The following is a 23,182-nucleotide window of genomic DNA, read 5'->3' as shown; positions in this document are numbered from 1 at the left end:
GGCCAACCCCTTCTTGAGGGGATCAGAAACCTAGCCTTTATTACAGTCAGTCCATACTTCATCAAGGAAGGACTGGGTAAAACAGAACTCTCCCCTCCTGACATATGTACTTGAATTTCCAGTAATTGTTTGCTATCTTTTATCATTTAAAAAAAAAGTTTAAAATGTCTATCAAGACCAAACACCGACATAAAAAGAAACCGAAATGGACAAAAAAAAAAAAAAGCACTGGAGATCCCTGTGTAAAAAATCATATGAAATAATACATCACCTTTCATACAAATAGCTTCTAAATACAACAAATAATGGCCCTAAAATGCGGCTGCTGAAACAAATTACATGCAAATTGCTGAGATAGACAAAAAAACCCAACAAAAGGACAAAAAGAAGCCTAAGTAGGTGTGCCCAGAAATTGTTGGAACCCCACGTATGTTTCTAAAATCACACAGTATAAAACATTATGACTTCTAAACCAATAACCCATCTAATGAAAGAAACAAGGGGAGAAAAAATGAATCAATCTGGACACAGAACAAATGCCTGATGAATGAGTGGTATATAATACACATGGAGAACAGAGCAAGACAAATATGCACAGGTTGCAAAACTTGCAATGGTAGGTGGTATGAACGCAAGGTGTGGTTGGCATGATTTGGAGATGGCCACAGTTATCAAGGCGATCACTCTGACCGTTGTAATAAAAACATAAATCCAGAGTTCTCGCGAATTAGAGGTGGAGGATCAATATCAGCTATTTCAATCTGCTTCATGGTCTTGGAGATGTCATCCACGGTGAATGGTATGCTGCAGTGAACAAACAAAAGAATTTCATGTTGGTAAACATACTCACAGAGGGATCTCAAGATCTCCATTTTCAAGGTATATAGGACTCAAATGAAAACATTACCTTGAGTCATCATCTAACAAGAAGGAACTGCTGACAGCATTGTTGGAATCTTCAGTCATAAGAACTCTCATACTTGAAATAACCTACAACAAGAGAGGAACATCGATTTAACTAGAAAAATCTGCAAAACGTGAGGGTGGGATAGAATCAAATAAACAAGAATGCGCGAGTCATGAAGATAGTGGAACAATTTGGATACTCCAAGTGGGGTATATCAATTCAATAAAACTTGGCAGTGAAAGTGACTTTACATACATCCGAAGATACACTGTGCGTGCCATACTTGTCATCCCAGTACATGGTGCTGATCCTGTATAACTGCTGTATGCTGAGCACCTGAAAGAAGCAAAGACAAGCACAAAAAATAGAATAAAATTAAATTTTGGATCAGGAAAGAGCCAGGAGAAAAATACAGTGTTTTTGAGTGGGGAAGGGAGAAGCTTAGTAAAGGCTTTGAGAGGTACAAAAGGAAGGAGTCACCCACTGGACAGAGTTCATTGGTTATTTCTTTCAAGGTTTTCTTAGGCTTTTGATGTATGACCTGAGGCATGACACATAAACAAAAAGAAGTAAGAAAATATATCTTAGAAAAGCCACTAAATAAACGAGAACTGACAAGGCCGCACCAGGAATCCAACTGCTTGTCTGATATGCTTCAATTCATCCCAAGCTGAACCAGCATACTGTATGTAACCAAATATTAGAAAAAGTAACTGGAAAACCCCCAGGCAAGAGAATTTGTAAAAATTTGATATATGCTCACCTCTTCAGTAGCAGCATAACACCACTGCTCTAACTCAGCCAACCCTGCTTTTACATACTCCCCATTGCTGAATGAGCAACACTCACGCCGCAAAAGAAGGCTGTAGAAAGAGAATGGTGAACAAATGATTAAAAATTAACAAGGGGCCGATGATATAATTCTTTTACCCGCCTGAATTATTAAAATAAATGTCTGCAATAGAAGAGAAGAAGCTCTGATGCATTTTTACCTGTTGAAGAGTTGAACATTGATGAAAGAGAATATCTGAGTGAAAACCTTGCGGACTAAGAAGGGGGGAACCTATAATGCCAGAAGACATGAATGAGTCATAACATTTCAGCACAGAAAACTGTATATGAAAATCGTTCTCAAACTAGACTAAGTAAAATACAAATTGTTCTTGAACCAGACTCACAAAGTTGGCTTTCATAATGTTCAAGTAACTGTTCAAACTTTTCACAATGCTTTGCCAGTGAGCAATTAATGCTTGTTGAGCAACAGCATTTGCTTGTGAACGCCCTTTTACTAAACTTGCCCTGGATGTCCTAGGTGCCTGCAGGGAAATAAAAAAATGATTGAGAGTGAGGACACAAGCAAAATATCAGCCAAGTATATCCATGTAACCCCAAGAAAGAAAATAAGAAAACCTAAGTACTAGAAAGTATACATAAAGTAGGACTTCTTTTTTCTAAGCAAATTTAACTGTATTTAGTAAGGTCATAGAAAACACCATGTATATGTAAAAACAGTTGAAGATTCTTAGAATGTGTATTTTTAACTTCTTGACATTATTAAGTTATACATATACTAGCACAAATTTGGATCCTAAAGAACCCAGACTGCTATCAAGTACATGATTTATACAGATCAGATGGTGCAAATCAGAAAGCACGGGAGTTTAGTTTAGATACTCTTAAAGTCCAGCAACCTACAGGAATCCAGGTCTCTGACTAAAATTCTGTATCGTATCTGAGAGAATTTCCTTAGATACTATGATCCAAACCTGACAGCCATGGTAAACTTAGATTTAATTTGTTAAGTTACCATAAACGGACAAGAAATTTTATCTCTTCAGCTTCAAACAGAGGTTAAAGTCTCTTACCAACTCCCTGTCCCCCCCCCCCCCCCAACCCCCCCAAAAGAAAGAAAAAAAAGCAAAGGAAGGTTTGAGAATTCTAGTTTAAATGTGTAGCAATAACCTGGATACACAATCCAAGCAATGGGGAAATCTCTTTCTTCAGATTATCCCTAATCATTCCATATATCTTCTCAAGGAATGCTGTAAGTTGCTGCTTGAACAGTAATGCTGGATATTTGGCTTCAACTTGTCGCAAGTCATCTAATCCACCAAGCATCCGGCCATTAAGAAATGAGAGCCCAGCAGTTTGTGGAGATGCTCTGAGTCCCTGAAGAAAATTTAAGTGGAAGTATGACATAATTTTTTCAAAAAGCAGAAGCACATATAACAAGATAAGACAAATGAATGGTTCTTACTTGAGACATCCTCCCAAATAGAGAAGCAGATCTTCGCCTTTGAGGGGTCATGCTAGCTGCACCACTTGCTTTCAGGGTACGTTGGAGAAGCAACAATAATGTAGATGAATTCGACAACCAGTAGCCTAGAACATCATTATTATCCTGGACCTTTAACAAGGTACATATGCAGTATTAGTAAGCAGAGTTATATTAGCATAACACAAGACAATTACGCATCATTTTGGTGGAAAGATTAATTGTACAATTCCAGTGTTCTATCCCCAGGTCAATATAAATGTTATTAATTTATCAACTGCAGTCTTAATTGACCAACTACAACAAGAAATTCAAGAAATCCTCCAAGATGTCAAAATACCTCAATAGCTGAGCTTATTGTTTGAATAATACGGTCAAAGACAGTTGTTCTTTCTACTTCAAATGACCTCCAGTGAAGAAGGCATTTATAAATGATACAAGCAGAAATAGGTCTACCACCAGAGAACCCAAGGTCTTGAGAAATACATTTTATCAGCAGGTCTTGGTTCTCCTGAACCACATCAGAAGAAATCAATCACCAGATCAGAAAAAGCAAATGAAGCATTGAACCTCAATAGTTATAACTGAAGTGAAATATAAAACGTTAATCTTTGAATGCTTCTAACCTGTTGTTTCTCATTAAGTGATTTTTGAGGCCTTTCCTCTGTTTCAGGCTCCCGTGGAGTAGATACAGCCAGACTCAAATCCTAGAACATTGAATAAATGACATAAAAGCAAATATATTATTTATTCTCCAAATTAAAGAATGTATAGTAAATTCATCATGTCTATACATCATTCTTCATGACCTAGTTTCCCTTACCGATACCACCTGTGTTTCTCCATTCAGAACATTCCCATTATCTGGAGTTCTCTGTATTCCAAAGCCTCTTGTATTATCAATGAAGATATACCTCACGAAAAAAGAAAGAAAGTATATAATGACTTGTTTGCAATGAATACCTGAAGAACTGTTGTCTTCTGCCGTGCAGATAAACTTTTAGTAGTGGGTGAAATTGCCAGTGCTTGCTGACGAAGTACTTGATTTTCTGATTCTACATTGGACAGTTTTTCTTCAAGCCTATATAATATGGAAAAACAAATAAAAAGCTTAAAAATTGTTCAACAGCCTGTAAGAGGTCCTCCACCCATATCCCCTCAATACTGTTCAATAGTTCACATTTGTTCTAAAGATCAACTTGAGTGAATGCAAATAATAAAGACAGCCACGTTACAAAAATTCCTTCCACTAGCCAGAGATGCTGGCACTGAAAACTGAAGTTATCCAGAAATGAAACAAGCAAGAAACTGAAACTAAGAATCTAATAACAATTAAATACTCCACAGGTCTCACATTGGATCAGATCTTGATCCTAATCCAACATGAACTACAAGAATGAATGGAAAAATGCCCCTAGTTTGGTAACCAGGCTCCTTTTGGCCCAGAAAGTAGACACCTCTACAACTTTCAGTGTGTGGAGCAGTTACATGTATGATTTACAACACCATAGCATAGGAATCCTCTATGTTCACCATTTACCCGTCTTGTCTCCATCAGCCACTAAAGTTCTAAAGTACATAGTAAAAAGGCTTTAGCTGAAATTCAGCATGACTACTCATGGGGGTTCACTAGTGCTAACCAACACAAATATACATTTTGTCTGAATGAAGAGGTAAAGTGCGTATACATAGGAGCAACAGAAATCAGTGTATGGTCACGTAGCACCTACACCATCTCCAGAGCCAATAAGAGCAGGAACAGGAACATTTGACAGAATGAAATATTTTAGTTCCCCAGGAGCTAAGCAGTAATTCTCATGGACCTATGTCTAGGCATAGGAAGCACACATAGTGCGAGAACTTGCCAGATCTTGCCTTTTTCATTTAGTGAGATGAGATGATGTGCTTAGCACATGAGGTCTTGAATCTTGACTCTTGCATTGTAACTTTGATTGATTGGATTATCCTTTGAGCTTTGTAATTCGAACTATGAACATGTGTTATGTATTAGGCTTGTTTGAACTTTGGATATTTGAGCATTAGTTGTGAGTATATGATGTGTAGAATAGGCCATTTTAAGGTTTCACTTCAGCAAGGGGTTTCCAACTTGGGGTTCAAAAACTCACATTTACACTATTTTTTCTTTTAATAAATCTGAGCTCTCCAGTGTGTTCGGAAGGGCTGAAATAGCCTGGAGAGCAAGATGTAGCCCCCAATGACCCCCTTAAAGTTGGGGAAAATTTTTTCACCAACTTGGCGAGCCAACCCCTTTTTCTAAGTTGGCAAGAGGGGCCTCGAGACCGAGATCTTGAACCATGGAGCCACTCAACCAGTTAATATAGATCACATATCCATGCCTAGCTGCACAAACAACCCCAAAACCAGCCCAGCGTAGTTGTGGGATTCAACTGCTGAGAGGTAACCTGGTCTGATGATGTGGCACGTAGCTGTTGGTTCCATGGAGCTTCACATAAGGCAACCCGATTCCAGAGAGAAGCATGAAGAGAAGGGATCAAGATAATACGTTCATGTGATAAGCACCAAGAGTTACTTCACATGACACCATTCACATGAATGGTGTTGACGGCTGGCATGGATAATTACATTCTGCTACTATAATATCCCCAGTAGGCAGCAACTATTTCATTAGTGTTGAGAAGGACAAATCTGTCCCTTTCGAGCAGTGCTAGAACTAGAGTCGAGATGGACACAATTTCTCTCCTATTCCTTGTAGGACACCCTATTTGAATGTGTTTTTGATTAGTTTAATTTCCTATTCTGTTTTAAACTAATTTCCTAATCAGTCTAGGTTATTTTTTTCTATTCCTACTTGTTCTTGTATTTCTTGTACTACTTAAGAGTAGGCCTCAGTCAGATTGTAACTATATATACCCCATTGAGGCCTATGAATAAACACAATTCTCTAAGTCATTATCTCCCGTACTAACAACAATTAGTTAACATTATGGCATAGATCTAATTTCTCAAGTTTAATTTCTATTTTAGTTACCTTCCAATGTTGTTACTAAGCAAACTTGGAAGAACTTGTAAGTTTTAACTCAAGTCTTGCTCTTCTAGAGATTTTATATTTTTATTATTTCTGTTTTCAGTTCAGTCCCTGTATCCATATAATATAAAGCTCAGATGAGGCCACCACACTATTTAATGAAGGAAGCTATGTTTCTGTTTTGCAATACAATGTGCTGACAGAGGCTGAGATAGTCAGCCTTCCAATCCCTATCCCCCTTCAACCTTGTGTTTGTGTCAGGCACCAACACAGCAATGTTAACATTTGATTTTCTTTATTGGATTATATAACTATAATATTAGGTACCATCTCATCCATTCACAGTGATGTCCTTTTTGGCCTATAGAAATCCTGATCCAACTGTTTACAGACAATAATGAAAGCTAGAGAAGATTTAGCTTCAGTCCCTACTGCAAAAGGGTAGGCTCTGAAGGCAACTCAAGCAAGACATAAAAGGAATAAAAAGGGCTTCAAGGATAGAAAATTCAAAAAGCTGCAAGGATGCTTAGAACAAAGTTATTTCCAAAAAGGAAATTGTGTAAGAAAAAGTTAAGAGTATGTGGTTGCATTTTCTGCCACTTAGGCCACAGAAAGAAGGCAGAACATTAGGGATGGGCAGGAGTATAAGAAGTATTCTCAAGGGCTCCAGCAGGATAGTCAAAACCTCAGACATTTTGCAAAATTATATAAAGAAGTATAAAACATTTAAAACTTTTAAACAATTTTGCAGACCTCTGCACTGAATCTTGAAGTTGATCCACTTTCTGTTCCGCATCTTCAAGCTTTTTGCTCAGCTCCCCATTTTTAGCCTGAGAATCAGCATGAGCTTTCTTGGCTTCTTCTGCTGTCTGTCTTTCTGATTGCAGCAAAGCCTGAAAGAATTAAAAAGGTTTACTACATCAGAATATCAGATAAGGTATAAGGTTAAAAACTTTGGTGGTTAGATTAAATAAATAACTTGGCCCATAAACCAGAATTACAGGCTTGCCAAATTGATGAGCAACCTAATATTATAAGCTCCATAAAGAGCAACTTCTGATGCTTTGCTACTTTTATACCAGTAAGTTCCTCGCACACAAGAGGCCCCCCTGCTACCCAAGACTCAATTTCCATCACCATAATTATGTAAATAAGGATCGGAACCCAATAGCGGATTCATGTAGCTCTATAAGCTATTCTCAGGAATCAATTCCATCCTATATGATAGGATTTTGTACCCAACATTGCACTTGAAAACAAGCTGCACCTCTGTTCATCCAATCATCGACAATCCCCATGTATGTAAGTTTGATTTACACAGGAAGTATCATCTAACTAGCCATTATCGAATTATATACTCTACATAATAGCTCCTAGAGTTGCAGTGCAAACAAGAGGACGTAACAGACTATCACATACTTGGTTTAGTCAGCATACCTTCAGATTTTCGACTTCACCAGTCAATGCATCAATCTTTGCTGTATCTTGAACTATAACAGGGGTTTCCTTTATCACTGGTGGTGCTTCATTGATGGCTTTCTGAGCTGCCTCTCGTTCTCTTATAACCCTTGCATTTGCTTCTTCAACTTGTAGTTGCATTGCATGCAAAGCATCCTGTAACTTGGAAGCTTCTTGGGCTTTTGCCTCTTCCAGATCAGTCTGTTTCAAACAATATATAATAAAATCAGCAAATATCCCTCCTAATATAGAAAAGTGAAATTTAAAACAAGTGAAAAATAGAATTAAATTAGTTTTTACCCTCAATCGTTTCTCAAGCTGCAAACGCCATGTAAGCTCCTCCACCTTCTTTTCTAGTTTGTCTTTCATTTCTTTAAGCGCCCCCGTTTCTCTTGCTGCCTGAATTCATTTAAAGAATGGTTGGCATTAGGTAACCACCACATGATACATTAGAAACATGTGCCAGCAGATAAAACCACTTTAGTGAATCAGATCAAACCATTTTGAGTTTTCTGAGCTCTTTCCTAGCAACTCTTCGTCTCCAACCACACTGAGAAACAAGAATTGCCTTCTGAAGCTTCGTATAGTATGAAAATTCCCTGTAGCTACGCCAATGAGCCTATAGGCCACAACAAACCATGATCAATAACAATTTTCAAATTCCTGAAATGCTATTTCTCAAGAAATTGGACTTCTATATTTGCTTTAGCAGAGTCTAGAGTTCTTGTTGACTACGTGCAGCAAAGGACAGCCAGAATGGCCCTGATCCTGGCATTACCCAAGGTAGGCCTGATAGACTGGCAGAAAATCCAGTCTACATGCATCCAAGCAAGGCCAAAGCAAGCATGTATTCAAAAGATGTTCTCACCCGTCCCAAACCACCCTAACCCCCCCTCCCCCAAAATAATAATAATAATAAATAAATAAAAACAAACATTACACAATTTTGTGATAAAATATATAAGTTGTTATGCTTTCATCAACACACTAGGCACGCCCAAAAAAGGCTGGGTTAGGCTCAGACAGTCAGATCTTTCCCATTTTCCTTATATTTCACTTGGATTGATAAATTCCCTGCCATGGTGCTATGTTATTCAATTAAGTCAGCAGTGGTACCTGGACAATGACTGCAGCCTTTGTTTGCTTTCTGAATCTGAATTCATTGCGAGCAGCCATTGCCCTCAAACTGGTCTGCAGTGTGATTGCAGATGTCTGTAATTCAGTGTAAGATTTCCTGGCAACATATCGACGGAAGCTTTTCTGCATCTTCACAGCAGCTGCTTCCTGACGTAAGTACTCAAACAATTTGCGTGCCAGTATACCTGCAAAGAATGGGTTCATTGACTAACTATTCAAACAGACCAGCAGCAGCATCTTAATCAAGTAATTAAGTCAGTGAAGAAAAATAATATAGAGACCATCTCCAGAAAAACAAGCATAACATTTATATGATACTATAGTATCTTTGGAAGTCGTTATATATCTGAATGAAGATTTCAGCTTGACCCTGGCGAGTAAGGCTGACCAGAGAATCTCATACCACTATCTCCTGCTAACGTAAGGGTTTTCTCCGTCTTTGATGTGACTCAAATTAAAGTATATAATCAATTACCTTGTCTGGTGAACTATGGTCTAAGGCCACCTAGGGTTGAAGGGAAATCAACAAGAATGAATTGTCATAAGGGAGGGACAAAACTTAAGAAGCCAGCATCATAGGGTTAGAAGGTCCCCCTTCTTTGGGAGATCAACACATTGACCTTTTTTACACTCCTTAACTTTGCATCCTTTTTTATTTCCTGATCCTCCTATCTCTAGGTCCCCCCCCCCCTCCAATTTACTTTGGGGAAAGCAGGAGGAAGCTGTCGGGTTTTTTTAAATAACTTGGAAATTTTTAGCACATCAACAATTTAATTTAAATTTATACTAGTATGCGGAAGTACTTCGGTTCTAACAAAAAAAAAATTTATTCAAAGACATGTCATTCATAGGAATGATATTTTTGACGAGGATGAGTGCATTAGAAATACCTCTCAAACAGGATTGCAAATTAATCGCCGCTTTGCGCACTGTGACGAATTCTTTGCGAGCAATGTGAGTACGGATTTGTCTTTGAATGGTTCTAGCTGCATTGCCAAGAACCTCTGTTCTTCGTGCATCCAACTCAGCCATCTGACCAGCTCTCAGGAAGACCTTCGTCTTGCCTATCTGTGAAGCAGTGACAGGGTATAATGAATGATATTGGATATTACTAGCAGTGGCTAAATACATCATTAGCAAAGTTGTACCAGACATGCATAGAATTACAATATAGCAGATAAAAACATTCAAAGATCCTTCAGAGGAGCACCTTGGACACTTCAGTGTGAAGACAATTACAAGATAAATGCTACAATTACCTGATAACCCTTCAATCCAATTTTATCCAGAATCATTTGGCATGCAACCTTATCATCAGTGCTGCAAAGGATAAAAGAATTTATGTAAAGCGTCTCATCTATATCCCCTATCTTGAATGCATAGAACAGAAGCTAAAACAAGGAATGGTAAAACTTACTTCCCATCAAGAAATTCAGGAGCAAGAACACCAAAACGGTGAAGAAACTCATAGAATGTTCGTCTAGTGGGATACCCAGCACAGCTAATCCTAATTGCCTCAAGAACACCCTAAAAGGAAAAGAAGCCACCAAAATATTATCTACTGAAATCACAGATAATGAACTCCAATAAAGTAGACTGTCTTCTCCAAAGAAAGCTTACACCACAGCGTAATTGATTGATAATGTTTGAGTTCTCAAAAATGGCAGGCTTGAGGACATTGTTTGGTTTCACACATCTGATGTAGTGAGGTTCTGTCGAACTCAGGGTTTCCATCAAAGATTGAAGTTGCAGCTGCAAGTTTAGAATGTCGGTTTTTGTCAGTGTATCTTGCAGAATGTGTGCTGGAATGCTGGTTGTGTATTAAAAAAATTAACACCAATTACTCAAAAATAGCCAGACACAAAATAATGTATGCACTCTCCAAGTCTAGTAGCCTAAAAAAGCATCAGCAGCTTAAAAACTGAGCGTTCATGCATCACCTTATGTCACATGTGCGTTCGCATTCCATTCAAAACAAACAGAGCTCAATCAAAAAACCAATACAAGTTGTCATGAGGTTTAGTCTGGTCAGCATGCACTTGCAAGAAGCGAGGTCATGCTGGATGTTAGTCTTTCACTGCCCACACTTGTTATTAGGGTGAGTCAGATTGTCAGAAATTTGACTCAAAAGGCATGCATGATGCTATATAGCATGTTCACTTGTATTTTGTGGCTGCACCAAGACCATTTCAGGAGGCAGCTAATCAAATCCAGTGAGGAAGTCGCTGCATCTAAAAGACAAGAATAGTTTATACGAATACAAAGAACAGGATGTAAAACCAATCTCCATTAAATAAATTCACCAGCTATTCACCATCATCTTAGCCCCTACGGAGGACGTACAACCAAGGAAAAGGAACTCGATACCAACCATGGTTTCAACCCATGGAGAAACCAAGATATGCTCAAGTTGGGACAAAACCTGGCATTTTTTCCCACCCATCTTAAGTGGCTGGTTTCAAAGCCTAGTTGATGGTTTTTTGAGCTGATTCTGGAATACAGCCTCTTTTTGACCTATACACAATGGATGAATTATTTCTTGAAAAAAACACTTAAATGATATTTGTGGTTTTGACCTAAGGTCCACAATGTAGATTGTTACTGGACAGTGGGTGGAAAGTATGACCAATACTTCTTTATGCCAAAGTCTGTTTAAGTAAATACTTTTGCAATTGTATTTTATTTGCTTAAGATATTATTCATAACTAAGCAAACACCCCCATACTCGAATCCAAGAGAAATAATTTAAGAAAATTCAATTCTGAGCAAAAACTAGATTTTTGACAGTAGATGCAACTTTCAATTTTCAACTTTCTAATGCTAAGGTTATTATCAAGTCTAAAACTTCAAACTTTAATACGGTAAAAAATTGCTAAAAACCAAAAGTGCAGTAAAACGATCATTTGTGTTGACATGTTCCAAAAAAAAATTATTTTCATTCAGAACAATTTGCGCACACCAAATTAAGTTTGAATAGTACAAAACCCTTAAATATAAATCAAATTTATGCAATCTTGGATTTGTTAAAAACCTTGTTAGGTGAGCTTCCAGCCAGGTTTTCACAAGTTTCTATGGGATCAGTCACACATATATAAGTTTACACGATCAGAACCACGCATATTTGGAGGTACATCCTTAACAGAGCACATGCCTCAAGGAAGTCACTAAGCAAGCCCCTTTTGAAAATGTACTAGGCATTATAACTGAGCAGTTTAACAGAGAGAAAAATAGCTTAATTCTACACCAGACAGTAGGATGGAACAAACTCAACAAAGTGCAGGAAGTAAGTAGTACTTCTCCACATCATTAAGAAAGTCATTTGATCCGAAATAAAGAAACCACGAAAGAAGTGGACACAAGTACCTTGAAGCGTGCCCCAATGGAAGAGAATTTGGATGACTTAGATGACTCCTCTGGAAGTCGGGGAAATAACCCAGCTACAAAGGAGCACTTTGAGGCAGTCAATAAATCTTGGTGCTCCGCCACGACATAGTCTTTGTTCTTGTCCAGGAACTGATCAGCTTGATAAGTTACCTACATAAAGTAGAGAATTCAGCAAAATAATCATCATATTGTCAGAATATAAATATGAACAAAAAAGCCAGGGACTTTACCTCTCCTGCATAATGAGATACTGTAAAATCAGTACGAGAAAGCTTTGGTTTCATGAAGCGTTTATTATTTTTAAATGTGGTGTACAATTTCTGCGCAAATGTTTCATGGGTAGATTTGGGGAACATGCTGCATGGACCAAGTAGACTAACATTAGTGAAAGTACAAATGGAAATTTACACAACTGTAGAACAACAGAAGTACATGTCATCATGTCTATGAAAACAACAGAAAATCAACAGTTCCATGTATCCACTACTAAAAGAGTAGCATAGCTAGGATCAGCAGAATCAAGCATGAACTCCATACCAGGCCTCATCCAGAAGTGCGATTATACCTCCAGGTTTCTGCATAAATATAGGACTTATCAATTGTCGTCATCCAAATTGATCCATCAGAAGAATGTAGATTTGTGAATCAATTATGAAGAGTAAGTGAGTAACAAAAAATATGAATATACTGGTCTAAAGATATGTGTGAACTCGCACCATGTGCGTGTTGTAGGTGTGTTATGACTGTTTATTAATCTATTGTATGTTCACTGTTGAAACAACTGACACAGAAAAATGCATCTAGAAAGAAATCAAACCTTCTCAATCAGATCCAGGACATCTTGATTATCAACGAACTCTATGTAGCTCCAATTAATTTCCTCTTTGGTATAATCTTCTTGTTCCATTTTAAAGACATTCTGTCAAGATACAAGCAAAAATGTCAAAGAAATCAATCAAATAAAAGATCTCAAGAAAATGCGAAAAATCTAAAGGGAGCTAACCTGGTTGAAATGTTGTTGCAGCTTCTCATTAGTATAATTGATGCAGAACTGTTCAAAACTGTTTCAAATACACAGATGAGCATATCTGATGGGTAAAGTTTTTTCACTAAAAACTACTTGGAAAGATGGTTCATCCCACTATTCCCTCACCTATTGCACTTAAAACTTTCAAAACCATAAATGTCAAGAACTCCAATTATTGACTTTGAATTTGGATCCTGCCCAATTGAAATATTAATTTTTTCCACAAGCCTGTAGACAATAATAGTAAACTTGTTAAAACCTAACACCCATAAGAAAACCAATATAAGCAATATCACAAAGCCTCATAAAATATCTTACCAGTCAAACAGGCGGGAATATACTGTTTTAGCTAAACCATCCCTGCTGACTACTGCAGCAACAGGATCAAGAGTTCTTGTAATGACTTCCTCGGGAGTCACCATAACACGTTTAATCAGTGCATCTTCCAAACCCTGGGCATCGCACCTACCGGGCAGCAATTATCGCCAAAGAAAGTGAGAGCGTTGAGTCAAATAAATGACCATAGGTCAATGTGACATAAATTTGCAAATAACATAATTTTAATAATTAATCAAGATAAGACTTAAAATTTCAGAGTAAACGGAACAAACATTAGAAGCTCAGCTGTCATGTTAAGATGAAATCTAGACTTTTCATCCTTGATTACAGAGGAGTCTATCTCCTTTCCCTTTGCAAAATCAATATTTCCAAGATGGAGAATTGCAGCTACAACTCTGAAAATTGCATCCTGAAGATAACATTATGGTCAGAAAGCTGGATGAACCATCAAAATAAAAATTACAACATCTTGGACAAGAAGGATGACCTGCTCATGCTCACTCATCCCAACAACATCCATCGCCCTCCTGGTCGCAAGATATTCATGGGTATCATTTACTCCATCAAGCTGGTAGCAACTGGATTGATTTAGGTAATGGAATGATTTAGGATTTGCCAACTTATATTTCGCAATGTCCTGCATTTAAAGATGCAATATCATTAAAAAATTAAACATATACATAGCAATACAGGTTCATACTTGATCAAGAGAGAAAATTTGAATAAACATCAACAGAAAACAAATATGGAGACCATATACCTCGGGTGGTGCTGCACAAAGAAGGTAAAAGCAATGGTAGTTTCTCTCAGGATCTGATACTTGGCAAACCCGGGACCTTTCAAGAAGGTATGTTCTAACCGCTGCCCCTGATATTCTCCCACTCTTGTCAAATTGGATCTCAACAAATTTACCAAAACGACTTCATCGTGATTCCATGTTGAACATGAAACAGAGTGTAATAAGTTCCTTGAACAAGGGTTAAAACAGAAACAGAATGGGCACGAAATAACTGCTGAATAACATTCTGAAGAGTATTTAAAATCTAATCCCAACAGGTGTATAATGAGAAGTTTTGTAGGACTAAAAAATTATTCCCACTTCTCCTAGTTATTTGGGCTGCTAAGCTTGAGGCCTTCTTGTCAAGTTGTCATAGAACAGGAAACGGCTTAGATTCACAATCTACAAAACCACTTCCACTTCCAAGTTCACTAAGCAGTATCCCCTCAACAGTGTTTAACAATTTTAAGGAAGCCAAAGAAATCTCTCGATGATCTTAAGCTACCATCATTCTTCTAACCAAGCAAAATGAACTAAACAGATCCAAATTTTCAAACTGATATAGATGCAGTTAATTTTTACTCTAAATTCTGCGAGACAAATATTTAATAGGAAACCATGAGGTCAACCTATACGAGAGTACCATGAGGTCATCCTATACGAGAGTTTAGTTGGTGCAAACCTGACAGCTTAATTAAAACTTACATTTAACAAGTGAAACTTTCAAACCCAATAACCATTTTACATACTGCAATACAGTGTATTTATCCAGAGGAACACCGATGGACAATACAGTGAGAGAACAGAGAAATGTCACCAACTCCAGTTCCTGAACTATACCACATTTTTCTCTATTGGCTTTACTGTCTCCAGGGTGACATTAAATGAAAAAACGTTGAATTCTAATACTGCTACTTCACTACCAAAAATCAGTGCTTATAGTTTGCTCATGTACCTGAAAGGTTACTTTCCATTTTCCTATTCTGGACGAGCAGCTAAGGGAGACGCATCATAGCCGAAATTCAAGCTTCCTTAAGGGCTTAGGTTCTTCATCTCCCCTGAGAGACTCTAAACTAGTAGCAGGTAAGCTCAGGGATTTACAGTTTGATTCTTTAACCTCACTATTGCAGATTTGCCAAGCTCTTCCGCAAGACTGGAACTTCACGCCAATAGGCTGGCTAACAGCCAATAAGACTGCGAGTGGACTGATGAGGGGTGGACTATATTCAACTGAGGTCTTATACGTCTACATAATTGTTAGTCAATTAAGTCCTATAAATGACTTTGGTATTGGAGATCTAATCCATTTTTCAGACTGGTGCCTTCACTCATGAATTTACAACTCCATTGTCCAAAGAAATTCTCTTACCAAGAGAAAGCAGAGGGGCCGCCTGCTGTAAATGTACATGTGCATGCATGCGAGAGTGAGAGTGAGAGAGAGAAAGAGAGAGAGAGATCAACAGACATTAGGAAGAGCAGTAGAAAGAAATCACCCTTTAACACAGTAACTCCAGGACCTGGATCCAGAAGTGGCTTTGCAAGTTCAAATGTCAAAGGTCTCAAAGCATTTTCAAGTTTGACAATCAAAGTCCTGAAGCTAATCACCCTGAGTAAGCCAGGCTAATCTTATTATGGCTACTAATTTCTTCTCAAAATGTGCCACATTAAAAAATAGTCACCTTGAGTTGTTGTTCCGAACAGTTTTGGCATTGCCGAATGCTTCAAGAACCGGGTTTGACTGTTATTTTAACAACAGAAAAAGAAACAACTATTCAGTCCTCAATACCAATTCTTTTAATTAGTCATAAAGAATGGCAACGACAAATTAACAATAACATAACAGAAACAAAAATAGCAGACTTGAGCTGTTTGTGGCAATTCCAACCAATGGATGGATGGAATCTCCACCCAGGTAGCCTTACTCTGAAACAAACTCATTGATCACAAAGAAATATCTGACGGTCCAACTTAAGCATATGGCCCAACATGCATTGAATTAAACCCTTGAGTTATTGACTCATCAAAAACTTTTCAAACCTTTTCCAATAGTGGATTATCCTTAAATTTGGATGGCTTCCTAACACCTAGGAGCTTCTCTGGATGCACCAGAAGAACCTTCCTCCAATAATTGATGATGATAGCAAAACAGTAACAGTAAGTATTAACTTCATCTTACTTCTAGAACTTGTTGCTCAACTGTTCGTCCTTCTGTTCCAGACCGCCCACCCAAGTATGCAAGATATCTCATGAGCATTTTTGTGGTCTCAGTTTTACCAGCACCACTTTCTCCACTGACTAAAATGGAGTTGCTCTTCCCTTCATTGATCATTGCCCTGTTTTCTTATGGAAGACCACATATTAATACAGTTATAGATGCACTGCAGTTCAGGGTGGGGATGGGGAGTAAGAGAAGCACTGAAAATCACCTGAATGCAACATCTGCAATTGCAAAAACATGAGGACTTAACTCCCCAAAAGCTGCACCTTTATATTGCTCCATCATATGGGTATCATATAGATGAGGTAATCTTTGAAATGGATTTATTGCAATAAGGATATTCCCTGTGTATGTCTGGAAAGGTAAAGCCGCTGGTTAGCATCAGCAGATCATGTCTGGAAAGGTAAAGCTGAAGTTGTAAATTATTTCTCTTTCATTTATCTATCTGTTGTATGTTGTATCTTTTATTTTTCTTCTTTATTCCCCCTCTTTTCCCTCACCTTAAAAGTCATATCAGCAGCATGTCAATGAATATCTAGATGGTTAATTTTTCCCCACCGATATGAGGTATTTTTTCTTTGTTTCTTTTTTTTTTTTTTTTTTTTTTTTTTTTTTTTTTTGGGGGGGGGGGGGGGGGGGCACTAGATAGAGGGGTTGGAAGTACTCACATAAATTTCATTAAGTTCATATCTTGCGGCCAAGTTTTGCAGAACACCAGGTTCATGCAGATACGAAAGTTTTGTCATGTCATCTACTCCTCCAGGTGGAGCTTCGGTATCCTTGGGAAATACTTTAGATACATTAGCGACAACCTGCATACAAGTATCAAGTTAATAAAAACCGCAGGGCCGTATCTATGGGAAAATTTTTGAGGTTCATAACATGTGCAAGCAACAAGTTTCTCTCTGAAAGGAATTTGTAGGAACTTAAAACTGGACTATTCGAAAGAACATTCATGAACAGATTCAGTCCACACCTTTTTCCCATTAGTGATCTGAATATGAATATTTTGACCATCAATCTGAAGAACTTCTCCGTCAATCCAGGCCAACACCGGATCTTCAACCCATACATGAGAACCTACAATGATATTAACTGGTGCTGCCTGCAAAGCAATAAGCATCATAAGAAAAGCACGACCTAACATACAAAAAATGGTTTTCTAGCTATAGTCATTGTCTCCAACATGCATTTCTCCATGGCCATTCAAATTGCACAGGAGGAGATATACTGCTGCCATAACAAAGGTCAATCCAATCTCACACTTTGCCAAATCATGAAAAGAAAGAAGTGAATGGGGCCACAGAACTCTATTTAGGAAATTTTAAAATGTGGTATAGAAAGATAAGCTTTAACAGGATTGCGTGATCCATGACATTATTCTTATCAATAATTGGGGGGGGGGGGGGGGGATTTCAGAAACATGTACAAGTTAATAGAACAAATAAGGACCACAGTTTCTCCTGGTTGTTGTAAATTACTGTTTTATAACCTACATTCTAAGTCAAGGAACTTCACAAATCCATAGTTAATGTCTTGATCAGCAGCCATCAACCAAAATGATGGCACATGATTACCCTAATATCTTTGAAGGCTTCTCCTTCCGTCACAATCATGTAAGAGTAAAACAGAAGGAAAACAAAAAAATCACCAAAAAAAAAAAAGGGAGAATGTCTTACATGGTCAGTAGTTTCATCATGCAAGGAAGATACCTTCAAAGGACAGGCAGGTAACAGAAAGAAGAAATGAACCAAGGAATGCTGCAATATTTGGAATCTCTCATGATAGTAAGGAGCTATATGTTCATTTATTCCTTGTTGATTAGGTAGGGTGATTTCACCTAGGAAGAATGTGCACCAGCAGTATAGGTATTGAAATTTCAGTTGCAATGAGTCTTAGGATGCTGAGAATGAAAGCAGGCTGTTCTGCTAATGCTAGTACAGGCTTACAGGTGGTTATAGGGAACTCATTTGTAAGAGAGGCTACGGTTTCTCCCTCAGATTGGATACCACACTTCTATTGAGGCCACAGTTGACATTAAATGTTCTTCATCTGAGAGAATTTGTATGGTGGGTGGTCGATTTCTTGGGTCATTTTGGTTGTAGATATGTGGACTTTCTCAATTTACTCTTGAGCCAAATGCATTAGCCTCCTCTTAAACCAATTTCTTTCTGTTATTGAACATAGGCAGATCTAAAACCCAATGTAAACACCATGCAAAAGAAAGTCAATCGTCAATTTTCAACTGAAGGAAGCAAAAGATCTGGATTCAGGGAAGCCGTCGAACAACACCCAAAGAAGTTCATAGATCCCACACCTTTGAAGTCTCTAGCAAGCACTAATAGCTGAAGTACAGGTAAAACGATAAACTTAAAAATGCATCTCTTATGTACAATTTTGGAGTTCATATGCAAGTATTGTAGGCCATCAAGAATGGATGGCAGTAGCCTCATGCACTAAGTTGCTCATTTTTCATACAAGGATTATCAAAAGAATATAGGGGAAAACAAACCAAACAATATCCAGTTTTAGGGAGGAAAAGGAAAAAGGCTAATCTATGATATGGTTAATTAGTGAAATCAACATTTTGGGAGATTTCAGACATGGAGGTAAGATCTACTTCATATGTTTTGTACACTGGATAGGAGTTCAGCTCCAAAGAGGGGTGGTAACTCTTGCTCCAACTTGCCATCTCACCCCCCCCCCAACACAACCACCCACACCTGCCCCCCCCCCCCAAAAAAAAAAGAAAAAAAGGACGAGCCTAAAGCGAAGAATAATACCATGGTTGACAGTTGAAATGGTTCGGGTTGGAAACTTCCTAACTAGGAACCCAGAGCACCCATTCCCTCCTCATGGCGGTTTAAACAGAACAGCTTCAAACAATTAATGATCAGGTAGGTTGCAGATCGAGTGGTTTTCAGAGAAACCTATTTCCACTCCTGATCAACAAAACCTTCAGAAATAGGAAGAAATGTCTGTTGTAGCCACCATTTTCACCAACTGCATCATTATACTGCCGAATCTTCTCAATCATTACTGATACTAGTACCAGCCACTGCTTCTACTTTAGTATAAACCACTTCTGTATGTTACTGCCATGAGGGCTACAGTCACCAATTTATACCATTCCCACCACATCATACTATTCCAGCTACCACCATTTTTCAAGTCGATGTGGTGGTTCTACTACTGTATAACCCCAAGAGCTCTTTGCGGTAACTAAATGGGCAACAACCCACATCCCAGCAGCATGCTTTATCATATTCATCATTTTACTTTGAAGATTTAAGCATTCACTTGTGTGATGAACTGAGAAGGGCATTCATAAATGTGTAAAGTTCAACGACCACCAAATTCCAAACATCAAGATAACACTTATACTCCAAATTCATGTCTCATTCAAGTCATTATGAAAATTTTCTGACCATGAAAGACTAGTTTGAACACAACTATGAAGGTGTTCATGGTGTATAAGATGCAACCGTATGCACACTTATCTATTCTGTTCATCCTTCTTAATAATGCTACCATCAAGAGTTTTGGCAAGCCTCTTGTTTCTACTATTAATTCATACCACCAATTCACTCTCCCGAGCAGCCGAACCGCAGCAGTTGGACCCAAAGAAAATGCAATTATCTATTTATGACTAACTGTAGAAGCAAAGGTTAGCTCTTTTGTCTTCATATTGAACTAACATACATAACAGCTCCCATGACAACATCGATCACAATAGTTTTTCATCTTTATTCTGCAACTCTCCTCAGACCAAAAAACAAATAAAGGGGAAAAAATCTAGCATCCTACAGACGGCACTGTGCCATCAGAAATGAACAAAGTATTAACGATGCAGCTTTCAAGCAAAGCATTCCACAGATAAAAATATCAAATCCTTCACGCAACATCTTGTTTTCCTCGCAATGTGAAACCACCATCAAGAGCAATCAAGGTAAAAGCTTTTCAATAACTTGTGCAAATAAGGACAAGCACCAGTGCATCTTGAAACTTCTCTGCTACTGCCTTAAATCGTCCGTTTAGATGACAATTGCCTAGTTCCTGAGAATAGTAAGGGGAGACACTGACTGCGCTTCGAAATTATTCTTGTGCGAATCTGCCTTTCCAGTTTTCCGCAGTAATTAACAGTTGTAACGAATTAAGCAATTCCCAAACCTTAAAGCATTCCGTATCCAAACTGTAACTCAACAATTTCGAGAATGAAACAGGAGATTTCCCATTTCCCTCGGCATAAGCAAGAAACCAGTCTTTCCCACAAATGAATTTAAACAAATCTTTTCATTCACATAAAAAAAATTCTCCGTTTTATTACATCAAAATGAAAAACAGAGAAGCGGTTCCAGTAGGAAGCAGCAGAATTCAAATTTAATCAAAAGGGGAAGGGAAAAAAAAACAACTTCAATAAGGGGGGAGGGGGAAGAATTTAAAAACAAAAAAAGGAATTATTGTGAAGTACCATTGATGATTTTGAAGATCGATCTCCTTCCCTATCTCATCCGAAAGACTTACAGGTGAGCAGACGAGGAAGACTGAAACTCAGTAACTCAGATCGAAGAGAAGAGAATGACTAGTCTTGATTATCTCTGTGAAATTCTTCAGAAGATCGGAAATTATTCCTCAAGAACACAAAGATGAGGAGGGTTGCGAATATTCCCTCCTCAACCTCGTCTCTCAAAACTCTCTGTCTCTCTTCCTCTATTTCCTTTTCTCTCCCAAATGAAGTTTTCGAAGTTAATGTTCGAAGCAACCACTCTCTCTCTCGCTCTCGTCTCTTTAAAGTCTAAGCTCTCTCTCTCTCTGTCTCTCTGTCTCTCTGTCTCTCTCTAGCTTCTCTCTCTAAGCTTCTCTGGTCAGCTGGGAAGGCTGTGGGACAATCGTGGTCTCCACCCTCTCTACTACCTCAAAGTCTAAAGACGGTCATGAGAGAGTCATTATTCACTAATTAAGCAATTTGGTTTAGCGAAACTATTTGGGCGTTTATTTAGCTTTAATTACGAAACCGCCATCATTTTTTTTCTAAAATTCAAATTGCTGTGTAACTTAAAGTTACCTCTTACCTGTCCTTGACAGCAACGGCCAAAAAATTACCCAAACTGATTTCTGTTGCATTTTTGTTTTTTATTTTGTTTAGCTGTTTTTTTCCTCTTGCCTTGATGTTTGATTTTTCGTATTACTTAAAGAAGTTTTTCATTAATGAGAGATTCAAATTCTCTGCAACGCTCAAGTGAACGGCCATCCAGTAGTCAGTTGTCAATGAGCGCCACATGTCTCATTTTTATTTATAATCCTTAGATTATTCATATTTTAGCTTGAATGGTGAGCCAAAGTGTATAGGTAGATTTTAAAATATCATAATCTGAAGGTTGGAAATAGATACGAGATACGTGGCACTTATTGAAAATTAACTTAGACGCTGTAGAGGATTTGAATCCATTAATGCGACAAAGGATGATCGAATGAATGAATAATTGAAAGCCCAGTAAAGGTTTAAATTCAGTTTTGGTTCAATCAAATTGTCTAGACGTGTATTTCTTCTCGTGCCATATCTAATATATAATTAGGAAAAAAGAAATTTCCTCAGGAACATGGCATCTACTCTTTGAAATTGAATGTGGAGAGGTGATCACTCCAGCCTCCGATGAAAAGTTGAAATCCTTTTGTCGAATCTAGTTATAGTACCATAGAGGAGGGAACAATTCTACACTGCTAAAACAGCTAAGTTCCATGTGTCTAAGGAATAATTATTGTGCTCTTTTCATCTCTCTACCATATATTTAAGATGAGACATATCGTTATTATCTGTTTTCTCAATGCTTAAAGGTGAACCCTGCTCTTAAATATAAAATGGAGAAGTGAGAGGAGAGCACCATCCTCTACTCTGCGGTTTCTACAGATGAATAGAGGATTCCCGCTCATGTTTAAGATGGGATGTCTACCTTGGGTAAGTGTCTAAATTCACCTTGTTCATTGCATTATGGATAAAAGGTAACACTTCCAAAGCCTCCTATGAAAAATAAAATATATAAATTCAAATCCGGTTTGTTTTTAGTTTTGAATTTTGAAAATTTTGAAACGGTACTTAGGACATTATTGTAATTAAGTGGATAATTAATGTTTTTTTATGAAAGAAAGTATTTACAAGTTTGCACGACACGACAAAAGAAATATCCACCACATCTGCTGGCGCGTAAATTTTATAGCTAAATAGAAGGAATCTTTCATTTATGAAAGAAGGCTCTCTCTCTCTAAGCGCCTACACGCCCAGAATTGTTTCAAAATCTCGAGTTCCGCAACGGAAACGGGATTCGCAGTTGTTTACATTTTACAGATTTTCGAGACATCGAAAATGACCGAATCATCCTCGACTGCGGTGAAGTTTCCATCGGTTGTCCCATTCTGTCCTGGAATATGAGGATAATTCCGTCATTTAATGTTTTTTCCCAAATATTCTGGAAAGGTAGCGATTGGACGGTTCGATAGGGTCGGTTCGGAACGGAGAAGAGCGCACAAGGTTTACAAAATCGGAATCGGCCGAGCCTCAATCCTAGTTTCTACCGATTCCATCACAACGAGTGAGACCGGTCTCATTTACCGATTCCACAATCTATGACAGGTTACTTCATGAGTGTGACACATG

The 23,182-nt window shown here is 38.0% G+C and overlaps 1 protein-coding gene across 2 annotated transcripts; it reads right to left on the bottom strand.

The window, feature by feature from the left end:
• Positions 1 to 75: 75 nt before the first annotated feature.
• On the bottom strand, positions 76 to 21,441 carry LOC149011811 (myosin-17-like). Of its 2 annotated transcripts, XM_089161625.1 has the most exons (39): positions 21,002 to 21,441; positions 17,507 to 17,635; positions 17,199 to 17,342; positions 16,739 to 16,884; positions 16,489 to 16,645; positions 15,992 to 16,050; positions 14,295 to 14,454; positions 14,022 to 14,171; positions 13,807 to 13,943; positions 13,514 to 13,660; positions 13,322 to 13,423; positions 13,172 to 13,229; positions 12,986 to 13,087; positions 12,706 to 12,743; positions 12,399 to 12,525; positions 12,148 to 12,318; positions 10,405 to 10,536; positions 10,202 to 10,311; positions 10,044 to 10,104; positions 9,675 to 9,852; positions 8,764 to 8,969; positions 8,147 to 8,266; positions 7,948 to 8,046; positions 7,627 to 7,848; positions 6,943 to 7,082; positions 4,146 to 4,263; positions 4,006 to 4,056; positions 3,809 to 3,889; positions 3,523 to 3,693; positions 3,165 to 3,314; positions 2,870 to 3,076; positions 2,086 to 2,223; positions 1,900 to 1,970; positions 1,671 to 1,770; positions 1,534 to 1,590; positions 1,392 to 1,448; positions 1,163 to 1,243; positions 908 to 990; positions 78 to 804 (listed from the first exon to the last, which is right to left on the bottom strand). In XM_089161625.1, the coding sequence occupies exons 1-39, from the start codon at positions 21,002 to 21,004 to the stop codon at positions 681 to 683; spliced, it is 4,587 nt and encodes a 1,528-aa protein (XP_089017751.1). In that variant the 5' UTR covers positions 21,005 to 21,441; the 3' UTR covers positions 78 to 680. The 2 variants fall into 2 exon arrangements, with proteins under 2 accessions (XP_089017749.1, XP_089017751.1); XM_089161623.1 differs by having other exon boundaries at positions 76 to 804; positions 7,627 to 8,046.
• Positions 21,442 to 23,182: the final 1,741 nt, after the last annotated feature.

The sequence above is a fragment of the Hakea prostrata genome, chromosome 7 (genome assembly GCF_041222555.1).
Source record: "Hakea prostrata isolate BN-2017 chromosome 7, UWA_Hpros_2, whole genome shotgun sequence".
NCBI classification, from domain to species: domain Eukaryota; kingdom Viridiplantae; phylum Streptophyta; class Magnoliopsida; order Proteales; family Proteaceae; genus Hakea; species Hakea prostrata.
The sequence above is the reverse complement of the archived record's forward strand: the minus strand, read 5'-3'. Positions and strand labels throughout refer to the sequence as shown.